Source organism: Emys orbicularis, chromosome 5, assembly GCF_028017835.1.
Source record: "Emys orbicularis isolate rEmyOrb1 chromosome 5, rEmyOrb1.hap1, whole genome shotgun sequence".
Lineage (NCBI taxonomy): Eukaryota > Metazoa > Chordata > Testudines > Emydidae > Emys > Emys orbicularis.
The window spans coordinates 8,398,676-8,426,200 of NC_088687.1; the positions used below are offsets into that span (position 1 = coordinate 8,398,676).

Sequence of the window (27,525 nt, forward strand, 5' to 3'; positions counted from 1 at the left end):
GTAATAAAATGGCTGGTGACATTCAATGTTGATACATGCAAAGTAATGCACATTGGAAAGCATAATCCCAACTATACATATAAAATGGCGGGGTTTAAATTAGCCGTTACCCCTCAAGAAAGAGATCTTGGAGTCATTATGGGTGGTTCTCTGAAAACTTCAGCTGAATGTACAGCAGCAGTCAAAAAGGCTAACCAAATGTTAAGGACTATTAGGAAAGGGATAGAAAATAAATCAGAAAATATCATACTCCCACTATATAAATCCATCGTACGCTCACACCTTGAATACTGTGTCCAGTTCTTGTTGCCCCCTCTCAAAAAGGATATAAGAGAACTGGAAAAGGTTCAGAGAAAGGCAACAAAGATGATCAAGGGCATGGAATGGCTTCTGTATGAGGAGAGACTAAAAAAAGATTAGGGCTGTTCAGCTTAGAAAAGAGATGCTAAGTGGGGGTGGGGGGGAGATATGATAGACGTCTATAAAATCATGAAGGGTGTGGAAAAAGTGAATGAAGAAGTGTTATTTACCCTTTCCCACCATTAATAGGTAACAGATTTAATACAAACAAGAGGAAGTACTTCTTCACCCCACGCGCAATTAACCTGGGGAATTTATTGCCATTGGATGTTATGATGGCCAAAAATATAACAGGGTTCAAAAAAGAACTAGATACGTTTATGCAGGATATCTCCATCAATTACTGTTAGCCAAGATGGCCAGAGATGCAACCTCATGCTCCGGGTGACCCTAAACCTCTGATCACTCCACTGGCCCTGCTCTGTACACTCCCCTTGAAGCTCTGGTACTGGCCACTGTCAGAGACGGACCAGTGGTCTGACCCAGTACAGCAGTTCTTATAAACAGTTTCATGAAAGCGCGATCCTTTATTATCCTCCTCCTAGAGACTGCAATGGTATTGTGTTTGTGACAATGTTTTTCATACTGATAGACAGTCATAAATTAATCATTTAATCACTCAACTTCTTCAGCAGAAAATCATTATTGGATTCCATACACTGATCAGCCAGAGTTAGCTAATCAGTTTCATCTCTTAGTTTACTGTAACATTTTTTTCATCTTGCACACAGAACTAGCTATTTTTCTTGTTGTACTATCAAATCTAATTTTGAATCGAGACGGTTCACACATGTCTTGCAGTCAGAAAGAAAAATTACATCAGTCTGAAAATGCTAGACTGACTACTGGTGCCAGTTTAAAAAAAAAAAAAGAGAGAGAGAGAGAAATGACTTAAGAAACAAACAAATTTTTTCAGGAAACAATCCCTACAGGAACCCAAAACCAGATACACACTGTATGTTGCCAAAGGTTTCATATATAAAAAACATCTGGTGCGGCCAATATCCTGCTGTTTGTGCATTTTTTTCAAGTTCTGAAATTAGCAAGGTCTTGGGATTGACAAAGCAAAAATGAAAGGACAACACCAGGCAATCCATCTGCGATGCTGCTTAGTAAATATCTATCAACATGACATGCCATTTTTAATTTCCATGGGCCAGTATTTCTTCTAGCAAGGGTTCTTTTTTCCTCCAGTTCAGTCCTTATACCAACCCAGTAGAAGTCTGATTCTCTCACCCACTCCACCAGTTTTATGCAAGCAGAGTTCCATACTGGCATGCAATGGGTGTCATAGAATGGAGACTGAGGCCCTTGATCTCTGACTGTGTCCAACCATGCCATCTTAAGGCACAGAGAACTCTCACTGAGTTCACTGGGAGCTGGAGGTGTATAAAGCCTACAGCCTCTCTGGGTGGGTCACACATTTTCGATCTCGGGGTGAGCGGCTGGTATACTGCAGTTGTGGCGGCGGGGGGGGGGGGGGGGAAGACGACTACAGGCTCCTATGTGTACACATCTCGTTTGGTAGCCACGAAGGAGTTTTTCAAAGGCACAAAGCAGTCAGATGTCCAATTCCCATGGAAAGTCAAGGTGAGTAATTCCCACTTGTAAAAATCTCCCCCTCTAGCTCTATCTCCCAGTGCAAAGTATCTTTAACCTTTGACATCTAAATGTATCTAAAGCAGCAGGGAGCAACCTAAACTTCCAAGCTCTTTCAGGAGAATGTTTGATATATAGATCCAGCAACTTTTAGCTCATGCAAATAGCCCTTGCTCATCTTCTGAATAAGGACTGAAGGTTGAACCATAAATAGTGCATTCTCCTGGCTCTATTATTTAATTTGGACAGGGCTGTAGGATGTCTATGTGGATGCGTAATGGACTGTGCAAACGTCACATACTGAATCAAACAGAGGAAGCATAAAGCTGTCGCTTCAAGACTGCACAATGAAATAAACACAAAGGGCCCAATTTACCATTATGTTACTCCAGTTCTGCTACAGTGTGATTCCACTGATCGCAATGCAGTTATGCTGACGTAAATCCAGAATATCACACTGGGGAATCAGGGCTATAACTTCCATTATTTTTTGACATGAGCTGCATTTATCATCCCAAACCAACAGGCTACGATTTCCCCACCAAAGATCTGGTAATAACTGTACAGTGGGTACATTCTTATCTCAGTGCACAAAGAGTCAGCGATGTATATAACTCCTAATACAACTAGTGGGAGATTTGGGCATAACTCACAAGGTGGAAGTGTTTCTTTACAGAAAGTGGTGATCGTCCATATCTGATCTTCTCACCTACCGCTACATTTATTGATCTTTATGTGCATTTAGCTCAGCGCATCAGGGAAACCTCCACTGCTGTTTATGAAATGCTAAAGTCAACCCAATAACCTATTTCATCCAAGAGGAGACCTGCTGGCAGCAGCCTTTGTGATGGGGACAATGATAAACTTCATTAAGGGCCATGACACTTGTTTATTTGAATTAAACAGGTGTTTTTGCAGGTGTCATGCTGACATCTGCCAGTGCTACCCTTGAAGGCTTCCTGCCATGTCAATCAGCAGTGAGCAGTAACCCAATAGTGCTTTTATTTCCTCTCCTCGAGATACATTCGCATGCTTTGCCTGACACATCAGCAATCCAAATTAATTACCGGGGCACGGACTTGATTAGTTACAACACATCAATGGCCTCTCGGGTGGCTGCTGAACCTACAAACATGTACCTGTGCTGTTCTAATGAAATTCAACCATTAGAGACACAACAACCGCCTGCATAGGGAAGGATTCAAGGCCCAGTCTTGCTACTTCCACTTATTTCAATGGGAGTTCCACCCCACAGAATGGCCAGGGCCCCCCACCCCAGAATCTTAGCCCCTTTTGAAGTTCCACTTACCTGCCTGATTTGTGGTTACATTTACAGACACATACTGCCGCGCTGCAGGGCTCTGGTCGGACACTCCGTTCACTGCCTCAATTTCAAAGGTATAGTTTGTATGAGCAAGCAGGTCCACCATCATGACAGAGGTGTTTTTCAGGCCGATTTGCTGGGGGAGGTACCTGACATGACTGCCACACGCCTCACACAGCCCCGAGTGGGAGCTGCACTTCTTGCATGCAATATAATAAGACACATCTTTCCTTCCACCGGTGTCAGCCGGGGGAATCCATTCCAGGAAGACACTAGTCTCGTTAACATTTGAGATGGCATTCCGAGGAGCTGAGGGGGGTCCTGGTTTGTAAAGTAAAGTGAGAAAAACACAGGGTGAAAATAGCATTCTCGTCCATCCTGCTCTGCGCTACTCTCTAGGCTGAAAGGAGGGGCTGCACTGTTCGCGTGCCATGGAGCACACAGAGCCAATGCACAGCAGCAGCTGAAGGACCGGCAGGGCAATGCGGGGTCACTCTTAGCTGTCCCTCCTCGCTTCGAAGTGTGCGTGTTGGGACCCACCCACCCATCTGATCCAGGAACACAGGGAGGAGTATCCTACCAAGCGTGTTCCCTTGGATGTGCTCCAAGCCCCTGCCAGCCAAGAGGGCAAGGGAGCAGGCATCAAGGCTGCAATCCTGGTCCCATTGAAGTCAATGAGGGTTTTGCCATTGATTTCGGTGGGGTCAAGGTTTCACCCTAAAGGTACGTCTGCACGGCAGCTGGGAGCTGGAATTCCCAGCTCGGGGAGAGAAGACCCGCTAGCTCTGCTTGATGAGCATGCTAAATATAGCAGTGGGGTGGCGATAGCACGGGAAGTGGCTCAGACTAGCTGCCTGAATGCAGACCTCGGACGGGCTTGTACTTGGGCAGCTAGCCCGTTGCGCTGTCCGCGTCTCCATGTGCACGCTGCTGATTTTGGTGCGCTAGCTCCATCAAAGCCAGCACATGTACGTCAAGCCGAGCTGTGAAGAACACATCCAGCTGCAGTGTAGACATACCCTTTGTGGCTCTAGCTCCAGATCCTGAAGAATAACACGTACCGAAGAAATATCCGACACCGATTGTAAGTGATACTACTGCGTCCATGTACTAAACAGCAGGCTTTTCCTCTGCCTCGACAAAGCGTTGCATGTTAAGTTGTTTGAATGGCTACTCTCCAGTTTCTTATTTTGCAGAGTGTCCATGCTTCGGATGTCTGCCCAGCCCGGGGAAGGGTGCTCAAGGGTTAAAAAGTGCTGAAGCAGCTTTTCACAGCTCCCATAAGAATGGTACTTCTTTGCCAGGGGCCACATCAGACATTCAAGCCAAGATTTTCAAAAGTGACGAATGATTCTGGATGCCTCCATTTTTGGGTGTCCGGCTTGAGAAACCCTCAGAGATGCTGATTGGTAGGAAGTGCTGGGCATATGCCCTCTGAAAATCAGACCCCTTTCAGGGGGATCAAGTGGGACATCTGAAAATTGAGGCATCCCAAATCCCTAGTTACTTATGAAAATCTTGGCTACACTCTCTGGTGGAACTCCCAGTGAAGTCAATGGGACTGTCACACATGGGCTCAGGGCAATGCATGACTCGCAGGACATATGGCCCTTTTCTGGCCAGGTTATAACAATCGCAAGATCAAATTTTCTTTTTCAAATCCTATTAATCTCTCTGAGTTGTCAACAGATAATGATTTTGGAGGGGAAAAAATACCAGCCAAACCGTGTTTTAGGAAATATTTTTGTATAAATTTGCCTTGGAGACTGAGGACAAAATTCTCCTCTGATGTGATGTGAAAGGATAATTTTGTACAGAAGGATGGCAGTAGCATACAACATGTTGGTGATCTTCACAACGGATCTGCACATTGTACCTTGACTGCATTGTGATGCAGGAGGAAGAAAGGGACATTTATTAAAGAGTTTCGCTGGTTTTGAGTCATGGTGTCACTGGGATTTTCAAAAGCCTAAGGGAGTTAGGCACCTAACTCCCATTCAGTCTGAATGGAAACTGAGTGCAAAATTCCGGTAGGTGCTAAAATCCGTGAATACCTCCTTGAAAGCCAGCTCCAACGTGCCTCCTCTCCCCAGAAAGTGCATGCATATTTATTTAACTGCATTTCCTGACTCTGTGTGATTCTAGTCATATGGCTATAATTAAGAACACTGAAATATTTAAAATAGGTAATTTTGTGAAATTGCAATTATTTTGTAAACGATAAACTTTTCCCCTAGCTACTTTTTCCTATTTTCTTTTTTATGTCTGTAAAATTGATAAAACTCATTGTGAAACCTTGTAGCAATTTGCAGCATGTGCGCTATTTCAGCTCAAGCTGCTCTGATTCTCCTAGGGCAGGGGTCGGCAACCTAGAGCACGTGTGCCAAACACGGCACACGAGCCAATTTTGAGTGGCACGCTGCCTGCCCGGTGAGAGGAGGGGCGGAGGGGCCGGAAAGCGCCATGGTGGGGGAAGAAACGGGGGAGGGGGGAAGCTTGGCTGCCTCCCCCCAACACCCAGCCTTCTGCCCTGCACCCCCACACCCCCCCAGCCCTCTGCCCTGAACTCCCCCCAACACCCAGCCTTCTGCCCTGCACCCCCACACACCCCCAGCCCTCTGCCCTGACCTCCCCCCAACCCCCAGCCTTCTGCCCTGCACCCCCACACACCCCCAGCCCTCTGCCCTGAACTCCCCCCAACACCCAGCCTTCTGCCCTGCACCTCCACACACACCCCAGCCCTCTGCCCTGACCTCGAGTCCCCCCAACACCCAGCCTTCTGCCCTGCACCTCCACACCCCCCTCTGCCCTGACCTCCCCCCAACACCCAGCCTTCTGCCCTGCACCCCCACATCTCCCCAGCCCTCTGCCCTGAACTCCCCCCAACACCCAGCCTTCTGCCCTGCACCTCCACACACACCTCTGCCCTGACCTCCCCCCAACACCCAGCCTTCTGCCCTGCACCCCCACATCTCCCCAGCCCTCTGCCCTGACCTCCCCCCAACACCCAACCTTCTGCCCTGCACCTCCACACACACCTCTGCCCTGACCTCCCCCCAACACCCAGCCTTCTGCCCTGCACCTCCACACACACCTCTGCCCTGACCTCCCCCCAACACCCAGCCTTCTGCCCTGCACCCCCACATCTCCCCAGCCCTCTGCCCTGAACTCCCCCCAACACCCAGCCTTCTGCCCTGCACCTCCACACACACCTCTGCCCTGACCTCCCCCCAACACCCAGCCTTCTGCCCTGCACCCCCACATCTCCCCAGCCCTCTGCCCTGACCTCCCCCCAACACCCAACCTTCTGCCCAGCACCTCCACACACACCCCAGCCCTCTGCCCTGACCTTGAGTCCCCCCACACACCCAGCCTTCTGCCCTGCACCTCCACACACCCCCAGCCCTCTGCCCTGACCTCGAGTCCCCCCAACACCCAGCCTTCTGCCCTGCACCTCCACTCCCCCCCCCAGACCTATAGAGAGAGACCTTCTAAAAAACGTTAACATGTATTACCGGCACGCAAAACCTTACATTAAAGTGAATAAATGAAGACTCGGCACACCACTTCTGAAAGGTTGCCTACCCTTGTCCTAGGAGTTGACATTTTAGCCAATTCTAAGAGAAACTTGCCCTCACCAAAAAAAAAAAAAAAAAAATCAACCCTTGATGTAAAATTAAAACAAAAAGAATGGCTTAGGAAAGTGCAACTCAGCTTTTTCGGAGTTATATATTCAATTCTGTGGATCACGTTTTTAAAACGGACTGCCTTAACTGCACACACAGGCAGGCAGTTGAGCGTCTAAGCACCTATTTGTGCATGCAATTGAAGGAGCCATTGATGAAAATTTGTCTTTGTGTGTCTGCTCTCAAAGTCCAAAGAGGGGGAGTTGAAGAGGCCAGTAAGAACTGAATCCTGCAAATGTTTATGCACACACATAGCTTTAAGCACGTGAGTGGTCCCATTTAAGCCAATGGCATGCTTAAAATAAAGCATATGCTCAAGTCTTTGCAGGACAGAAGCGTAAGGAATGAATTGCAGCATATGTGCAACTCCTACTGTAGCCAAAGGGAGTTTTTCATGCATATGAACGACAGTCATTCTAATGATAACGATTGCATATTATTCAAACCGGAAAACAAAAGTTAAACTGATGCAAAGAAGGAAACTCACACAAACTGTGGCAATTGGCAGTGAGGGCTCCCCAAAAAGTATCTGAGAATCTTTATGGATTCCACTCTAACGCTCACAAACCACCCCACAGGCATCCAGCACGATTTAACTATTGGCAGCACAGCACATGAACAGTTAAAACAACTTGCAGCCCCGTCAGACCGATACAACGGAAGCTACAGAAATTCAGGCCTGGAGTTGTGCTGAGTTAAATGCATTGCACACAAGTACTTTTGACCAGTTAAATTGCCCCGTTTTTCTTTCCACTATGTGATGACTCTTTACGTATACTAGGAAACTAAGGGGGAATGTGGGGTGGGGGAGGGGGAAGTCAAGCACAAGAAACACTTATTGGACAATGTGTCTTTAACAGTAGGTAAATTATTACTTTACTAAAGTTGCCAGAGGTTTTTACTCGCTCTCTACAGAAGAGTCAGTTGCTCTTCTTGAAGGCTTAAAACCATCAATTTCAATAGCAATGCTTTGAAGTCAGCGGCACTCCATAACCCATAAAATTTGCACTCTCAAAGGGGCTCTATGAATGGTCTTTAGTAGTTTGGAGAAATCTAACAAGTACTATTTGAAGAATCTTGAAACTGCTCCACTAAAACTTTGAAAAAAATCACAGTGGTGAGAACAAACTGCTATTTTATTTTCTGAGGACCAGGGAACCTGATATCTGGTCAGATGGTACATTTTTATTTATGACCTCTCTTTGTCAAGGACAAAGAAGTTAGTTTACTGAAATAATCATAATTAAAAAGATAGCTAATTTGTATATTAAGCAGATACTGACTTACCCACCCCAGATCATGATTTACTGACTCAAAAGGAAACTGGGTGAAGACAAAGTCCATATTTTCTTTCATGGACAATAAATCTGAAATAGTAAATCAATGTGTGTGTGTTTTTTAAATATATTCTCAGAGACAAATTCTGCCCTCTGATACTTAATCACAACGCACATTAAAGGGAATTGTGAATTTTTTACTGAGGGCAAAATATTCCCTGAAATGTTCTCATCAGAAACTTCTGTTGTATGTTACATTTTATACCATCTGAAAACTTCTCCACTGTGGCCATAAACTTCAAAAGTGTATCCGTTTTTTTATTTTTCTTTCCTTTTAAATTGATGTCCCAAAGAGGAAAGAAAGCTATCATTTTATTTTTAAAAGCTATTTATCTTCTGGGAATTGAATAATAATTTTCACAACATTCTCTGAGAAAAAGACACTGAGTTTGACTGAGAACATTTTTCCAAAATTTAACAGGGCATCATCAATTTTAAAATCACATTAAAAAAATATATTACTTATTGTTACAAATTCCAGTTCTAAGAAACTAGAACTTAAAGAAATTAAAGAACAAAACATCTTTCTCGACTCCTTTTTTGTTATTCCTTTCAGCATTTGACAGCCCTTCATATGTGATCAGTTTCTGTTTCACTTTTATGGGAGTTAATCAGTTTCCTCTGTTTGTGTGGGTCTTTCACATAGCAACATGGGACTGACAAGCATTTTGAAAAAAGTCAGGAAAGCATCATTATAAAACCATAAATACTGGCAGGGAGACTTGGCAATGTAATACGTAAAACTAATTTTAAGACCCCTTTTACTAGATTTCAAGTAGATGAAATCTCTTAGTGCAGAGGGCTGGACTACATGACCTCTGGAGGTCTCTTCCAGCCCTACATTTTGATAAAAATATATGGAGATATACCTATCTTATAGAACTGGAAGGGACCCCAAAAGATCATCGTGTCCAGTCCCCTGCCTTCACTAGCAGGACCAAGTACTGTCCCTGACAATTTTTTTGTTGCCCCAGATCCCTAAATGGCCCCTTGAAGGATTGAACTCACAACCCTAGGTTTAGCAGGCCAATGCTCAAACCACTAAGCTATCCTAAAGAAGTAAACAACAGAAACTTAATGGCTCTAACAAATGACTCTTGTCAATCAATCATGATGCAGGATTTTTTTTTCCTGTATGTAACTGTGGAGTGGCCATTGAGTTCCACAGTTTCACCAGAGAGGACCAGGATGTGTTGCAGCAGGGAGCTTAATAAAAAGGTGGGAACTTCCTGGTGACAGAGTTCTCTAGTTGCTGCTTAAGGTCTGGTTCTTTGTATCTGTGTCCTCACACTACAGCAATGAGCCACAAATTGGTGTGTGTTGGTAGGGGGTTTATTGCAGATTATGGGTGTTGTAACTTTCATCTGCCCAAGAAATACCCCCAAACCCTACTAATGAACATCCTGGCATGCCTTATTCTGCTGGCAAAATAGGACCTATTTAACATATGTACTCTTCCACTATATAGCTGGGATTGTCACAGAAACCCAAGGGAATTAGCCACTCACTGGCCACTGACTTGCAATGGAAGCTGGGCAGCTAACTTTCCTGAAGCCCCTTTGCGAACCGGCCTACGTGTATAACTAGCTTTTTATCTATGTTTGGAATGTCTTTATTTTAAAAGATAAATTTTCTCCCCTTCCCCCCCACCCCGACAACACCAGGACTTCACTAGCGGGCCTCTTCTTCCATCTATCTGTCTATGACCTTTACGCAGCATTGCCTATCACAAACGATGTGAGGCTCCCCCTTCCCGCCCTGGAGTCGCACAGCCCTTTCAAGAAAGCAGCACGTTTCAAGTCACCTTCTACTGTGAAAACCAAACGGAGAGACATTCAGTGCTCCCTCATCCTCCGGCTGTTCTGCGTGAGCCATCCCTTTCAGTGTGTGGCGCCCCCTGGAGGCAAAGGGGCTCATCGGCGTGCAACAGCTGACAAGATCGGGGCCAAAACCGAGGACAAATTGGAAGCAGCCAGAAAGGGCAGCAGGGTTCATTGGGAGACATGGGCGGGAAGCAGTCACTCTTGGTGCCCCCACCCCGGGCCCTTACTTATTCCCACTTCTCCCCGCAGCCCCTAGCACCTCTCTCCCAAGGTGCTTCTGTCAATTTGTCCAGCTTCGCTTAGAACCTGCCCTGGGAACTTCTGCCCTGTCCTGTTTTCTGTAGCGAGGGTGCTAGTCAAATAACCACGGTGACAGAGTATATATCAGTAGGGTGCTGATTGGTGCACGGCTGTTCTAGGGCCATCATGGCATCTAACCTTCTACTGCTGAAAACAGTCCCTAGTAGAAGGAGAGGAGAAAAATGGAGAGCAGAAGCTCCTTCTTCACCTTGTCCCAGCTGTTCTGAATATATTGGCTCTTTATTATCTCTCTTCCATCTCTGAGGGTCACTTCTGCCTGCCTGTTCCCATCCATAGAAGCTCAGTTATTTTTTCAGTTCCTTTCAACTCCCTTTCTACTATAAAATCCTATAAAACCCAGTCCCCAGTGAAGGTCCTCATCCTGCAAAAATGTGTGCACATTCCTAACCTTATGCACTGTGGTAAGCTGACTTCAGTGGGACAGTGTGAGGTTATGCATGTGTGTAAGTGTAAGTCTTTGCAGGACCAGGGTTGAAGTATTTAGAAGAGGAAGTGGACAAGATGCAGCTACTGCTCTACGAGCTGCAGATGAAAGGGTAGCTTCATACTTTGTGGGGAAAAGAGTGATTGAAAACTATCATTTGCCCTCTCCCTCTCCTCTGTCTCCACCTCCCAACATACCAACCTGCTTGTTATTTCTCCCCCTACAATATTCGCCTCCCTCATCCACTGAACATCGTGGACATATGGTTTCTTTCTTTGTGGTAGCTTTGGACAGTCAGTAACTCCCACCAATATCACTATCTCGAAGTAGCTAGGAGTGCTGGACACCTCATTATTTCTCTGGTTGCTCAAGCTGACTATTGGGAAATAGAATAACTCGTGACACTAAGTGGCACCCATATATAGTGTGTCTACCTAGATCTATAGCTAAATAACGATATTTTACACCACACGCACACCAGCAGCATGCAATTCTAGATGCTGCAGTCCAGTTCCACATGCTAAACTCCACAAACACCTACTGGATCAAATCCCTACTTTAGAGGCCAAGAGCCTTGATTCCACTCTCAAGTCCAGTGGTGTAAATCAGGAGTAATTTAGATGAAGCCAGTGGATTACAGCAGTGTAAAACTAGCACAAGCCAGGTCAGGATCAGGCCCAAAGCCTGTAAAAGCACTTTCTTTCTTGTCATTGTGCCCATTCCTTGTGCATAACAGCGCAAACGGATTAAAAGATACACAGTGCATGCTTACTTGTACAGGCCATTGTAGGTGGGTCCGACTCCCTTCTGAAATAGTGTTCTTCACACAGACAGGAGGTGGACGCTTCCTCGTGCGTGTAGCTGTGAGGGGGGCACTTACTGCAGGATGGGCTCTGGGGAGAGGCCTTGAAGAATCCAGGTCTGCAGACTGTAAGAGAGGAACCGGAGACTAAATTCTTCCAGCAAATATTCATCCCTTCCCATTTCTTTTTAACACACATCTTTAGAGGCCCTCTTCACTGCAGCGGGGAGGTGGGATTCCCAGCTCAGCTAGACATTCTCAGATGGGACTGAACTTGGGCAGGGAGCCCGAGCCACAGCCCACACCGCCTTGGCCACGCTGCTATTTTTAGCCTGTCAGCTTGAGCAGAGCTAGTGCCCGTATGGCTCCTCGAGCTGGAAATTGCCCCCGCTGCAGCGTAGATATAGCCTTAGTGAGACACAACAACAAACACTCATGAGCTATTTTCTCGTGAATTATTTAAAAAACACAAGCGGGAGATGGGAGATTTTCATGCTAATATGTGGTACATATGTAAAATATTTGTGCAGAAGAGAATGAGACCATTTTGGCCATTGATTTCTGTAGCAGCTGCCTTGGTCAGATAGTTATTTTCCTTGCTGAATGTATTAGACCTAACAGATCTTCTGGCTTCTCTCTCTGCTTTGGAAAACATCAAAGTGTTGCTTTTTCCCTCACTCTTAGACACAGCTTAGGAGAGCGGTAAAATATGTTTTGTGGATTTCGTTTAAGATGTCCCATGCCCAGAATCAATGTCTCAGCAAATAAAATAATCATGCCATCCTGGAGAGGACGTGATATCTGTACAGACAGCTTTAAGACATTCTAATAAGACTATTTCCCCAGGGTTTCTGCCAGAAAACCTGTGAAGAATTTTGAACCGCTCCATATAAGACAGCTATCTCTGGGTACCCCCTGAACCAGACATGCCCGCTGTATAATACATTCCCTCTAGCTGTAATGTATATGTATGATGGGCCTTACAGACTGAGAGCTATTATTTTTGTTCTCTTTTTTCCCATATACCGCATGAGGTTGGGTTGGGGATTCTTTTCCCCCTTTGGTAATTTGAAGTTCATACATTAGTTGTGTCTGATTTCAAAGAACTGTCAGCACAGGCTCAAAGTTCATTGGTTGCTCTTCCTGCAAGATGCCCTCGCAGGCTCAGACCCTTGGAGATTAAGGGCTAGATTTTCTAAAGAGCTCAGTTTACAGCAGCGCCTATTGAACTCAATGGGGAAGGCTGGGTCCTCCGCCTTTTTAGAAATCTGGCCAGTCCACATTAAGTGTAACTTGGAGCTACTGGTGCTGAGCGCTTTAGAAAAATCTGATCATTTTTCGGCACTCATTCACCTCAGTTTCACACTCAACCATGATAAATGTATGTACAGTTTTGCACATGTCTCTGGGCTTTAAAAGAAAACAAACTAGCTCTTTAATTGCTGGATCTACAATCAGCAGTAAAGGAAAATTAAAGTTCAGATAGATCCTTTTGGGAAGTTGATTTCCTGCCATTTCTGAAATCTAAAATAGACACACACATCCAGTTTGCCAGCTCAAAAATGCTGTTACTTTTCTGATTCCTTGAGAATCACTGTAAAATAATTATGACCATCCTGTTACTAAGGCACTCAGACATACTTACAGAAGGTACATGGAAATTAAAAAAGACTTTCAATCTGTCATTCAAAGTTCTTGCCTGGCAAATATTGTGCAAAGAAAATCCAGTGTATTGGCAACTATTAAAATCCTCACTACCACCACAACAACATGATGTACAACTACAGTAGCAGTTTTTAAGATCTGCTGCATGGATCTGAGATCAAAATGTTGCCATCATGTTGGATGAAGTGTGGATTTTTTTTTTTGTTCTTTTTTAGTGGATCAAGGTAAATTATGCAGTTAGCCAATTTCTAGTCTCTGCACATATGAAAGATTTCACACAACTCTTCATCTATCACACCTCCTGTACATTGGCTTCTTCTGATTGGACACGATAGCACAATACCTTAAGAAGTTATCATGACAACAGGGTGATGCAAAAGCTACTCGGATTTCAGTCGCCCCCCTTCCCCCCCCACACCCTCGATAGGGAAAGAGAGTGCTGTTGAAATCAACCAGTCACCCTAGATTAAAACTGCAGCTCCTGCAAATGTGGCTCCAATTCAAAAACAAACAAGAAACATGGCAGCGTGGTAAGAATACACAGAAATCCTCCATATTTCCATGGTCTATATACCATGGGTGATTGACAGGTCTTGCTTCTGGAGAGGAGGAGACAGAGTGAATACAATGATTACAAGATGGGCAAGACAAGAGAGAGACCAACCAACAAACAGCGACCTTAGACATGGTCACCTTAGCAGCGGCAGTAGTTCTTAATCTTCCTTACGCTTCGAAAAGGGATTGGTGCATACACTTAGGGAATGTTATATATTGAAGATAATGGGGAAGTGTTTAAGGGCAATCATTATACTTGGTCCATGATATTGACAAGGAATTTTAGCTTTTCAAAAAGGCTAAGGGGTAACCTTTGTAGCCTTTTATTGTATTTAATGTGAATTTTGTAACGTGGTATTACACCACCACGGGTTCGACTTTGGTGGCTACAGTTTCAAGCTTAAGAGAGTGAAAGTCACCTCTGCTACTTGCTTTAGATGTAGAGTCTCTAAGGACACATAAAGACCAAGGGTAGTGACCGCACAGACATTCACAAATCCAAGGTCTAGTCTGTTCTACAAGTTTTATTAACGTTACAATTAAAGTTGTGATTACCCAAGCATATAGAAATTCTATGCAGACCGATGCCCAAGTTACAAATATAGTTCTACTCACGTCTTTAACAATAGTGTTAGGGTCTGACGGGTCTCTCACGGATTGATTATCAGTAGAGGGGCTGGTTCCTGCTGGAGTTTCCCATAGGGAGCTCAATTTTCCTAATCTAGGCACCCTCCTTTATAATGTGATTCTCACTATACATCATTAGCATTTCTGCACATAGTGCACTCTGCGGTTAGGGCATGTGTTAGAAAAATGTGATTACCAGGTATCTTTGCAATATCACCCATTGGTATATCTTTTCGAATAATCTTAGGGCATCAGGTTATTCTTTGGTCACTTACTTATATCAGCGTTCCTTAACTCTATGGCTTACATATGGCTAAGCTAAAATCTTGCAGTCCTCAGCCTACAGGTCTTGCATTTCAGCCCTATTTACTTAGATACCTAATACATGATTATTCCCTCTACATACTGATCAATCTTGTACTTTTATAATCCTATAATTTAACTCTATTTAGCATACAACGATTATATCTGACATAACATGTTAGTTAGTTATAACATCATACAATAAATGAACAAGAAACTAAAATCATTGGCTACACCTTTAAATTTAAAATGAAAATTTAAGCGCCCAATATCCAAAAGAGCTCAGCACCAAGCTATTTCCACTTAGGCACCTAAATAAACTGGGGCTAAACTGTATTTAAAATCTGCTCCCAGTGGTGGGTGCTGAGAACTTTTGAAAATCTGGCCATAACCATCCGTATAAATTACAGAAACACAGAGCCCTAAAGCACGCTCAGATTTGAATTTATTCTGGAGGGTTGTTCATAAACTACTCAAGAACTGGCATGGTTTATGGCACCATCCCCAGCTCCACGCCTGAAATTCAGGCCTTTTATTTACTTCACATCTACCTCCAAGTTTTGCCTGATCTCTAATGATGCATTGTGTTACAGTAGAATATCTGCAAAGATCGGGGGGGGGGGGGGAAATACACCCAGTTCCTCCCTAATCCCAATTTGTATTTCAAAGCTAAGCCAAATTCACATGCATACGCAGACAACAGAGAAGATGAAATGAAAGCAAAAAATGCACATCATCTGACAGGGACAACTGATGTCTAGAGTGTACAATATGTAATTAGCCTTCAAAAAGGTCTTGAATTTATCTCATTATGTCTCATCAAGAAAGACAGAAAATCATTATGGCACAAGAGTTTGCTGGGGTTCTATTTTCTGTAAAACAGCACATGCAAGATAAGTCAGCTTTCTCTGATAGATTTTCAACAAGACACAATTTGCCGATGACAGTGCGATATATAGCTCGGCTTGAACAGAATGTTTTGTTTGCATGAATAAACACAATGCTAACAAATATGCCCTGATGCTTGATCCCAGGATATTCACATAATATTTTAATAATGGACATTAAATGAAAATAAAAGCTGTATCCTTTTTCACAGCAATCTGAATGCCCACTCAGACAGTATGACACCCTTCTGTGGAGCAAAGTGCCTGTCGTAAGTTACTGCTGCAGTTGGCAACCTTAACATGGTATTTTTTTTGTGCCCATTCATCCAGGGGCATTTTAGGATGCAAGTATTTTTACCCTTGACTGTTCCCGCTGTATCACTGCATAGAAGAATTGGGGAATTTGTGCGTTACGCCATGTCAGGGGCTGAACAATGACATCATGCCATAAAGCACGATGTTTGTTGTGGAGGTATTCTTGTTGTACCCCTCAATTCATCGCACAGCACATGGGAGCTTGCTGTGCCCTTCTAAGACACTACCTCCACTTACTCATCTGATTGCCAATACTGACTGCCATCCCTGAATCACCTGCTACTTGTAGCCATCTCGTTAACAAGCAATGTCGTTTGTGACCGCGGCAGTAATCAGCATTGAGGACAATACGCCAGTTTCTATCCACTTAATTTCTGGTCCAAAGTCTGGATTCAGTGTGGTGCTTACAAATACCCAATGGACTCCAATGGGACTAGTCACATGCTTAAAGTCAGGCACTTGTTTAAGCACGTTTCTGAATTGGGGCCCAAGTCAGAAGAGTCCATAGGACAGTATTAGTACAGTAACAAAATGCACACTCGTCTGCAGTCTGAGCTCCCACTTGATTCTGAGTATGTCACTTTCAGCAAGATGGCAACTGCCAATGGGAAGCTCAGAAACTGGAGTTCTAATTAAAACCCTTTTCTTGATAAACATGGCCCAGTCCGCACAAGTCTTACACAAGTTCTACCCTTTAGGGAAAAGGAACAATTGATGGCATTTAAAACGCACATATCCCAGACATTGTGCCGACTGAACTGCCTGCCTCAATTCTGATGGCTGAGTTCACATGGAATAGAGGTCCGCGGGAGTCTCAGAAGAGTATACACGACTGCAGCAATTGTGGGCATCACACCTAGGGCGAAGCTCAGCCCATGTAAAGCCTCACAACAGAATAGAGTCTGAGCCACCTAGTGGAGGTGTAATGTGTTCCAGTTCAAGCAGGGAATTCGCCACAGAGATGGGAAAGGAGAGCTGTAGGGAATGACCAAGGTGGGCTTGTCCTGAGGACTCAGTGACTCACGGGCCAGGATGGAACAGTGCAGAAATGGCCAGGATAGAATTACTGTCTTCTGAGGGATCCTAAAAGAAGCTGCACGTGCTGTGATGCATGCTGCAAAGCAAAAGTGCTGTGTTACAGAGAGGCCACCAGTGCTTGCGGCTAGAGGACAGGCAGTGTGCATGTGTGTGTGATCTCAGCGCCACTCCGGTTACACGCCTCCCCAGCTACAGACCCAAGGCCCAGAACCCCAGTGGAAAATTCTGCCTCAACTTTGAGGGAAGGAGTCCACTTCTTGTCCCAATGACACGCACTTCTTGTGGCTGTAAAGGAGCATCTGGCCCACAGAGGCCAGCCCTTCTCACCATGTGAGCTTTTCCCTTCCTAACATGAGCAAAGTAAAGCCAGTTCCTACTAGAACCTCAACAAGACACCCACGCAACTAACCTGAACAGGTTTTCTTTAATCCAGACACTAGGTAGGATTTTAAAAGAAGCCTAAAGGAGTTAGGCACCTATCGCCCACTGAATTTCAGTGGACGTTGGGCACCTAACTCACGTAGATCCCAGCCATAATTAATAAATGCAACAACATTCATAAATTACCGTCTATTAAGTGTGATGGCCGCCGTCACGGCCAACAAGCTGGGCACCGAGCCTGGGACCTCCAGAGCTAAAGCACGAGTTGCCTGAGCTAAACAGCCAAACTGCCATAGCTGCAGCTGTAACATCTCATCTTCTCCAGGGATTGGGCACAGAGGGGGCCTCTACCACAACCTCCCCTATGGGATCTGGTCTGTTATTTCACAGGTTCTCTGAAGAGCACTTTATGCAGTATACATGACTTTACTTAAAATTACCCAGGTCTCTGGGGTTTAATTTCTAACAACATCTTAACCTTATTCCTCTTTGCTTTATCTTTCTATTTCTTATTCAACAGCTTTTGAAAGGGTACTTATCTCCAGCCTGACGTACAGATTCGTTTTCATGGCAGCCCCTCTCATTTCAAGAGAGGAGAAAAACCAGTAGAGATAAGCTCTAGGATTCCCTCTCATTTGCTACAAGACAGCTAAAAGAATTCAAATAAAGTTTGGGAGCTGTCAATGACACCCACCTCTTTGTTCCTAAAATTAGAATTGCTGCCCACTTCGCTGGTTAACCAGCCAGCGATGTGCGAAACTATTCTTTAAATACAAATGATTGCTAAAGAAAAAGGTCTTTTTAGACACAGCAAATATGCCAGAGTCCAAGGCCAATATGGTGGAGTCAGACACAAACAAGGATTTGTTTCCGTCAGCAGAACATCCATTATTAGCAAGTCAAAGTTTGGCCTTTTTTAGTTTTAGGCAAAAAAAGGAAAATCTTCTGCATGGATTAATAATAGCTCGCTATAGCTTATTCTGTACGCGATTCAATGCTGGATTAGCAACGGAGGTCAATGTGAGGAAGGACAGCAGGAAGAGCCTATTGGATCTGGAATCTTGTGGATTCATTCCTCAAACTGGCAGCTGGATTAGGAAGTGAAGATTTGCAGGTGGCTAGGATGACCAGATAGCAAGTGTGAAAAATCAGGATAGGGGTGGGGAGTAATAGGAGCCTTTATAAGAAAAAGACCCCAAAATCGGGACTGTCCCTATAAAATCAGGACATCTGGTCACCCTACAAGTGGCAGACAAGATCCATGGCTGGAAATTGTCCCTGAGATCAGGGGTGGGGGGGAAAGGCATTGGGAGGGTTTCACCCTGGCCTTTTGCAGTGATACAGCTGAACTTTCTGTGCAATGTAAGTACCCGAGGCAGCAAAACACAGTAGCAAACACCAAAGACAGAAGCAAAGCAAACCAGACAAATACCAAACTCATGTAACAACTGAACTGAGGCCGAACGATCCTTGGATTTTCTTAACATTACATGACTAGAATCATAAATAACCTGGGCCCAATTTTCACAACCTCTTTCTGCTACTCCGCTGGCTCAAAAAGGCCATAAAGCTGGCTGATCTGGCAACCTGGGAATTTTCCCTGTGCAGAGGTTTTTGGAGCCTTTATCCTCTATAACCGTTCTATATTTTATAGGCTCTCTCTCTCTGGCGCCCCTTTTAAGGACCTGCTTTTCTCCAGGCTTGACAAGCCTCACACATGTGCTGGGTTGAGGCTGATTGTGAGGGATCTGCACCACCACAGGGCCTGATCTGAGGCCCAATGAAGCAAGTGGGAGTGCTTAGTGCAAAAAAAGAAAAAAGTGCCTGGGTACCTAGAAGAGAAGGCAGACGGAGCCTTCTCTCCCTAGTGCCCTGCGTACAACAGGAGTCTCTGTGCTCCCAGCCAATGCTCACCCTTGGGTGTACAAAAGGGAAAAAGAAGAGGCAAGACATTTCCTTCCTCACCACCAAGCACCCAAGAAAAAAGCAAGCGCGCCCCTGCTAGAGGCTGGTGCTGAAGGCACGCTCTCCCTGTGCTGCGGAGAGCCCTCAGAGGTGCAACCTTTCTCTGAGGCCCAGCGCCTTCCCATGCTCTCGTGGGCTGATGCAACTCCACACCACCTCTCTCCTACGGCAAAGGCAACTAGCACAAGCCTTCCCTGGTCATTCCACAGCGATTTGGCTCACTGTTAAATGTCAGCGTTGAGTCAAACAAAATACAGTAGCACAAATTAACAGTTTGCAGCCAGGTTCGATTTAGGAGAAGCTGTCTAATTCACAGGGTGGGTAAGCACTGGAACAGGTGACCTAGGGAGGCTGTGGTATCCCCATCATTGGAGGTTTCTAAGAACAGGCTGGACAAACACCTGTTAGGGATGGTCTAGGTTTACTTGGTCCTGCCTCAGCACAGCGGGCTGGACTTGATGGCCTTTTGAGGTCCCTTTTTAGTCCTACATATCTATGATTCTTATCAAAAGTACTCCAGCTTGTCTGGACTTGATACATCCTCCACTTACAGGATATGACCTTAAGCCCCTCAAAGAAACAGGAGCTAGGACCAAGCACAGGTAAAGAGTCTGTTGTCTATATTCAGCTGCCTATATTCAGCAGTAAGAAAACAGCTGCTAATCAACTCTGCCTTCATTAGCACGTTGCTCTAGCAAAGGGAGTATGCTTTGAGATTAGGTAAAAAAGAGTTACAAATAAATCAGATCCAATTTGAAGTCTCCAGAGCTACTGAGCCTTCAAGCATTTAAACCATTATATCACTAACTCCAAAAAAGCCCTGCCTGGCCCTTTGTTTTTGAACAAATTTTGAAGTATGGAATCAATTTAAGCACCCTGAACCTTGATTTGTGATAATGACATACATTTCTACTTAAAAAAACAGATGAAGCAGATTGTCATGGTTGTCTTATAACCAAAAATATAAAACAGATGATCTCTAAGCCCTTTTAAATAGTGCAAAAGGACTCCACAGGAAAATCAAATCTGTTCCTGCAGGATTTTCCAAGCAGGTTGTTAAGAATTAATCCTGTACTTCCTAACAACTGTCCTTGAACTGCAGGGTAACTCAAACTGCTGCCAAGAATATACTGCCACAGGAAACATATAGACTTCCCTGATAATGTCTCCTTTTTGGTTCAGCTATCTGTGTTGGTGTGTGTGTCATTCTCTCTCTCAGCATACCTTGGGGAGCTGAAGGGAATTAAATAAATATCCACTAATAAAACACTATAATGCAAAGCTGTCAGTTTCTCTGATGCCCTGAGTCGTCCCAGAATCCTAAGGCTGCTCGAGCACATTTGCTGCAGTTCAAGATCTGTAGAACCGGCCTTTTAGGCAGTCGCATGCAATTGTTCAATAAATGGGTCCTCTGACTAATTTGCACCTTAAAGAAGAAGGCACAGAAACGTACCTTGAGGGTAAGCGCATCCAAAATGGGAACATTCTTTTATGGAGGGCATGTTCTTAGGGAATATCATGTATTTGTATGCTAATCTGCCCAACCTCACGTCAATCCAGGTTTAAGGGTCATGTCTGCATTGTGCATTGAAATCATCTCCAGCTTCTGAATAAGAAAGCAACCTTGAAAGCTAGAGTATAAATAAGTTAGTGCTTCCACTTCCTCCCCCTGAAATATCACTTCTTCACCATGTGAATCACTAAACTGTCAGACAGCAATTTAGGACAGGAGTGCACCATCTGGGAAACCAAGAATTAACAACTATTAATGAACTAATGAGGGTCTTCTAAACAGAATAAAACCCCATCAACATTTCATAACAGGCACTGTGCTGAACATGTCACCAGATCCCCAAATCAGCTAGGTCTGTAATCCATAAAGAGATCTAGGATACAACATATAGGAAGGCAGAGTGGCCTAGTGGAGACAGCACTGAACTGGGACTCAGGACGCCTGGGCTTTATTCCTGGCTCTGCCACTGGCCTGCTGGGTGACGCTGGGCAAGTTGCGTCCCCTCCCTGTGCCTCAGTTTCCCCATCTTTAAAATGGGGATAATGATTCTGACCTCCTTTGTAAAGTGCTTGGAGATCTGCTGATGAACCCCACTAATTAAGAGGGGTTATTGCCGTTATTAATTATGATAGGATGTGGGCTCTGTGGTGGTGGCATACTGTAGGGGCTGGGGTTGGTGCTGAGTACTGTTGGGGTGGCTGGTGGGTGCCTAGGTGCTGGGGGTGGCTCTGGTGCCTTTGGAAAACCTAGTGCAGCTGGCTGTGGGGGGAAGGGAAGGAGCCAGGGCCCCTCACCTTGCTGAGACCCCTCCCTCTGGCTGCCACACCCCCACTGCCCCTTCCTCTTCCCAGCTGCCTGCCCTGCAGGAGCCAACACAGCCTCCAGATGGCGCAACCACCGCTTCTGCCTGCCAGTCAGCCAAGGGTGAGCGATGGAGGCTGGGCTGCGGGCAGGTGGGCCAGGGTTGCCGGGTGGGATGAGTGCCAAGTGGCAGCCCCGTTGCACACTGAATTCAAATTCCCTAGCCTCTGGGAGCCCACTCCCTTTCAGACAGCATTAGAAGGTGCCCATCCGGGCACGGTGGTACCCACCAGGGAATGTTCATCATGTGTGCACATGGGAGTACACAGCCTCGGAAAAGCAAAAGCTTGTTTTAATCCGTGGCACACTGGGTTTCTCCTTTTATTTCTTGAAGAGGGAAAGCTGCCATCTCCGTGAATGGGCTGAGATACTAAAGACAGAAGGGTGTTTACCGTTATGGCTCCCGCAGCATCTATAGCTTGATCCCATTGCATATACTTATTTATTTTGATTTCAATCAGAAGACACCTATACAAGGCTCTACTGTGTAATTAGTATTACAACCAAAACCACCCAGCTGTGTTACAACGATCATTCAAACAGGCACTCTGACAGCCAAACCGGCCCCTCTCCCCTGCTTCATCACTGAGGGATGAGTACCCTCCGCCCTCTGCAAACCACCCCCAATCAAACAGTCAGCAGATCCCCCTGTTCTCCGCGGCACCATGAGACCAAATGCCAGGGTGTCGGCCTCTAAACTGTCCAGAGCCAGACAAATTCAGACTGGAAATAAGGCATTTCTAACAATGAGGGTATTTAACCATGGGAACAACTAACCAAGGGCTGTGGTGCAGTCTCCATCCCTAGCAATGTTTAAATCAAAAAGGGATGTTTCCCTAAAAGATCTGCTCTAGCTCAACCAGGATGTATCCCGGGGAAGTTCTCTGGTCTGTTATTCAGGAGCTCAGATGAGATGCTCACAGTGGTCTCATCTGGCCTGGGGATCTATGGGTGTATAAGTCCCACATTGGCTTTCATGTATTCCATTGCTGAGAGCCAGGCTTTGTTTCCATCATCCCATCCCCCACACCACGGCGGCAGGGACTCGCTCATGTACGATTTCTCAGTGACTATTTTCAGCTGAGGATTTCTGAGAAGGGTTTTTGGCTCTGCTGTATTACCAGCCCAGCTCCTACACTGTTCCCTTGAGCCAGCTCAGACACTTCCAGGGAAAGGGGGCGCCTCTAGCTGGCCTCATCTCCCCAGCTCCTACAGGCTTCAGCTGCTGCCCCGTTTTCCATGCAGTCCCACTCAGCAGCCTACATTTTTGGCTCTCCCCATTCCCCAACTGCAAGGTGGACTCCAGCTCTGGCTTCCCAGCCCCCTGCTGCCTGGCTTCCTTGAACAATGCAGGGAGCATGTGCTGTGATCCAATCAGCTCCTCCTTGTGGGGAAAGCTGGGGAGCAAGAGGCAAGTCCCAGCAGGGCAGGGAGACAGAACCCAGAATGCCCGGTGCTTGGCTGCAGCAAAAGGGCAAATTCCATAGCAAAAGTGCTAAATTCTGCGGCATGTTGGGAAAAAGCCAAATTCTGCAGCCACAGACTACGTGGAGTCCTGATCGAGATTAAAAAGACAGTTTACACTTCTCAGAACAATTGTTACAGGCTCTCTGCAGACTCAGGTAGGCAGGCTAGAAACAGATCTATTTAATGAAAGCTGAGATTCTGTAGATCATTTCTGCTGCATGGGGTGAATTTCACAGCTGCAGAATACATGGAGTCCTGATAGTAAGGCATTATATATCTGTAAGATTTTTGTATAGGGAGATAGATTTTAAAAAGAAAAATAAGCAGCGCTGGATTCTTTCATTTGCTTTGTGACTTTTGAGCCTTTAGGATGCACTTGGGTCATATTTTTAAGTTTTGGTGCAAAACCATTTTTTAAAAGAAAGTTGAGATTTTCATACAATCACATGCCTCCAGGAGCTGGACTTTTAAAAAACAAACATGAAATGTAATGAGACTCATGAGAATTTGCAACAATTTATTACAAAAGAGTAGTAGCCAAATTTTGCACTCACTTTCATAGGAATGAACTGGAATAACTTCATTCATTTCAAGTTATACATGGTATACGCTGGTGTCTCTAAGAGTAGAACATGGCTTCATATATGACATGAGAACATGTGCCAATAAGCATAACTTTAAATTTCCTGATGTTTGTGTGAGTAAAATATCAGCCACAAGATTGTAGTCATCTTTTTTTTTGCATCTACAAATACTCTGGTGTTATTGTTTTACTTTATTCTCCCTTTACTACATAATTTTTACTTAAAATGTCAGGTCAGCATCATTACTGACAATTTTTAAACCAAGACTGCATGTTTTTTCTAAAAGATATGCTGTGTGAATTATTTTGGGGAAATTCTGTGATCACAATGGTCCTTTCTGGCCTGGGAATCTATGAATCTATGTGCCAAGTAAGAGGAATAGCAATAGGCCAGATGCTTCAGTCCTTATTCAGGGAGAACTGCCCAGGAGTTCAGTGGGAGTTTTGCCTGAATAGTGACTTAGGGCTTGTCTACACTACCCACAGGATCAACAGGCAGCAATCGATCTAGCGGGGGTCGATTTATCGTGTCTAGTCTAGACGTGATAAATCGACTGCCGAGCCCTCTCCCGTCGACTCTGGTACTCCATCGGAGCGAGAGGCGCAAGGGGGAGCGTCAGCTGTCGACTCACCGCAGTGAAGACACCGCGGTGAGTAGATCTAAGTACGTCAACTTCACCTACATTATTCACGTAGCTGAAGTTGCGTAACTTAGATCGATCCCCCCTCCCCCTAGTGTAGACAAGGCCTGAGTAGGAATAGAAGGATTCAGCCCAAAAGGTTCAGTTCTACTCCCATTAAAATCAGTGGCCCAACTCTCACTGAATTGAATGGGAGTAGGATCAAGCAATCATGCCTGAAGTTCCCTATATGTTAGCACAGACATCTGTGTCTCTATTCACGTAAAAATAATCAATTGGTAAAATCCACTGGAAAATGGACTAACTTTCCCAAAGCCAGATGTTTGCTGGCACAATATTGCAAAAAAGATCTAGCTCTCTGATTCAGCCTGCCATACGGATTTGGATCCTGGCCAGCAAAGACAGAAAGATTCTCTAATTATGCTGTGGTTTAGAAAATTGCAGCCAATTGTGGTTAAGAAATATGACATTTGGGAGGATTTATGTTGATGATTTATGTCATGGATGTTTGCTCGACTGGCATTTCAGGGCTTTCGCCTAAACTAATACACTGTACATGTGTTGCCTTTAAGCAGCAACTAAATATTCTTGAGATGCAACAGCCTGGATGATCTTATGTTGTACGACTTCATCTATTGGAGATGTGGGCATGCCAGTTCTGGAATACTTCTAGTGACAACAAGAGTCCTTCAGGGATAAAGAAATACAGGATTATTGTATTTTAAACCCCTTTGGGCCTGATCCTCAGCTAGTGTCAATCGGCATCTCCTCCACTGACATCATTTGGCATCTGGGTCCAAAATGACCTTCACTAGCCATTCTGCAGAAGGGCTAGGGCATCAAAAAATAATTATTTTTAAAAGCTTGATTTAAACACACACACACACACACACACACACACACACACACACACACACACACACACACACACACACACACACACACACACACACACACACACACAGGTTTGTTTTCATAGAATAATACAAATGTAGGGCCAGAAGGAACCTTGAGAGGTCATCTAGTCCACCTCATGCAGGATTAAGTAAACCTAGGCCATCTCTGACAGGCATTTGTCTCATCTGGTCTCAAAACCTCCAGTGATGTGGACTCCACAATCTCCCTAGGTAGCACACTGGAACAGGTTACATATCAGAGTTAGAAAGTTTTGTTTCCTAATATCCAACCTAAATCTTGCTTGCTTTTTGTTTTTAGACTTGCAATCATCTGTCTCAGTAGAACTTGCTCTGTAGCGTGTAATTTAATTTTAAATCAGTTTAATCAAATGGAATGGATTAATATGCATCCAGCAGAACACCTCTATTCAAATTTCCTTGGAGGACGATTCAGACACACCTTGTACAGACCACAATCTCTGGGCCCTCAGTGCAAACACACACAAGGGAATAAACCTGAAGTCAGATGGGCTACTCATGAGAGTAAAGTGCAAAAGCATTTGCAAGTCCGGACCCTATTTCATTAAACCCCAGAAACACCACCAGATAATGAAGCTCCCCAGTAGTTCTGCTGCAAGTGACATTCCCATCAGTGAGGCTGGGCACTGACTGTCACGCTAAAGCAACACTCGAATCTACTGTGTGGCTCTCCCTTTTGAATATGCTCCTTTTCCCAAAAATCCTGTGGCATGACATCACAATGAACTGGGTCCAATTCTGCCCTCACTTCCATTGATGCAACTCCCATTGGGCCAGATTCTGCCCTGATTTACAACCCATGCAATTGCACTCAGTTCAGAGAGGTCGAACAAATTAAAGAATGTACAGGGGGTGGATCCTCCCCGAGGGCAAGCATGAGTGCCCCAGGACACTTTACAGGGGAACCCAGAGTGACTCACTTACGCTAATGCAGGGGTGGGCAAACTACGGCCCGCAGGCCACATCCAGCCCGCGGGACCGTCCTGCCCGGCGTTTGAGCTCCCGGCCGGGGAGGCTAGCCCCCAGCCCCTCCCCTGCTGTCCCCCCCACAGCCACGCCGCCACACGGGCAGCGCTGCGGGTGGAGGGGCTGCGAGGTCCTGCCAGGCAGCATGGCCGGGGAGCGCGGCTTCCAGTCCTGCCGCTCTGAGCGGCATGGTAAGGGGGCGGGGAGCGGGGGGTTGGAGAAGGGGCAGAGAGCCCCCGGGGGCAGTCAGGGGACAGGGAGCAGGGGGCAGTTGGATAGGGGGTGGGGTCCCAGGGGGGCAGTCAGGAGAAGGGAGCAGGAGGGGTTGGACGGGGAGGTTGGATGGGGGGTGGGGTCCTGGGGGGTAGTTAGGGGCGCGGGGTCCCGGGATGGGGCAGTCAGGGGACGAGGAGCAGGGGGAGTTGGATGGGGCAGAGGTTCTGCTGGGGGGCGGTCAGAGGATGGGGAATGGGGGGGTTGGATGGGGCAGAGGTTTGTGGAGGTGGTCAGGGGACAGGGAACATGGGCGGTTGGATAGGTGTGGGAGTCCTGGGGGGCCTATCAGAGAGCGGGGGTATGGATAGGTCAGGGCAGTCAGGGGACAGGGAACAGGACAATCTCAGGATTTTGGAGGGGGCTGGCTCATGACTTCTGAGTGCCTGGGGCTGACAGCCCTGCTTATGTGTTAGTGAGGAACACCGAGTACTCAGTCACAAGCACCTCAGGCCTAAGGGCACACGAGGGACGAGTCCAGAGTAGAGAATTTTGCCTTTAGATTCTGATTGGCACTTTGGTGGGTATTATTTGGAATAGAAACACTGAAGATGCTTTCGTGTTTTGGGACTGGTCTCCTACTGCCCGTGTCCAAGGACGATTAGAATTCACCTGCTCTACACTTAGCTGTGCTCTGGAATTGGTCTCTTAGCAGGTGCAGCTGTTCCAAAACTTTGGAGGAGGAGAAGAGCAGCAAAGCAAAGGTTTCTTTTCTTTCCCTCTACACATAACCTGACTATCCTTCCTTCCCTGACAAACCCAGTTCCCATTGCCAGACTTCAACATATCATCAAGCACTAGCCTGCAGCGCATTTAGCAGCAGCTGTTCCGCTGGTTCTGGCAGTTCGTCAGATTTAGAGCTGTCATTGCTTGA

At 45.6% G+C, this 27,525-nt stretch overlaps 1 protein-coding gene across 5 annotated transcripts in view; it reads right to left on the minus strand.

Annotated features, from left to right (window-relative positions):
• The window catches only part of EPHA5 (EPH receptor A5), a 309,701-nt gene that overhangs the window by 145,986 nt on the left and 136,190 nt on the right, over positions 1-27,525 (minus strand). For all 5 annotated transcript variants that reach the window (XM_065404779.1, XM_065404782.1, XM_065404780.1 and 2 more), the window contains exons 3-4: positions 11,647-11,802; positions 3,269-3,604 (exon numbers count right to left, since the gene is read on the minus strand). In XM_065404779.1, the coding sequence (XP_065260851.1) occupies positions 3,269-3,604; positions 11,647-11,802 (492 nt within the window). The remainder of the gene's footprint in view (positions 1-3,268; positions 3,605-11,646; positions 11,803-27,525) is intronic.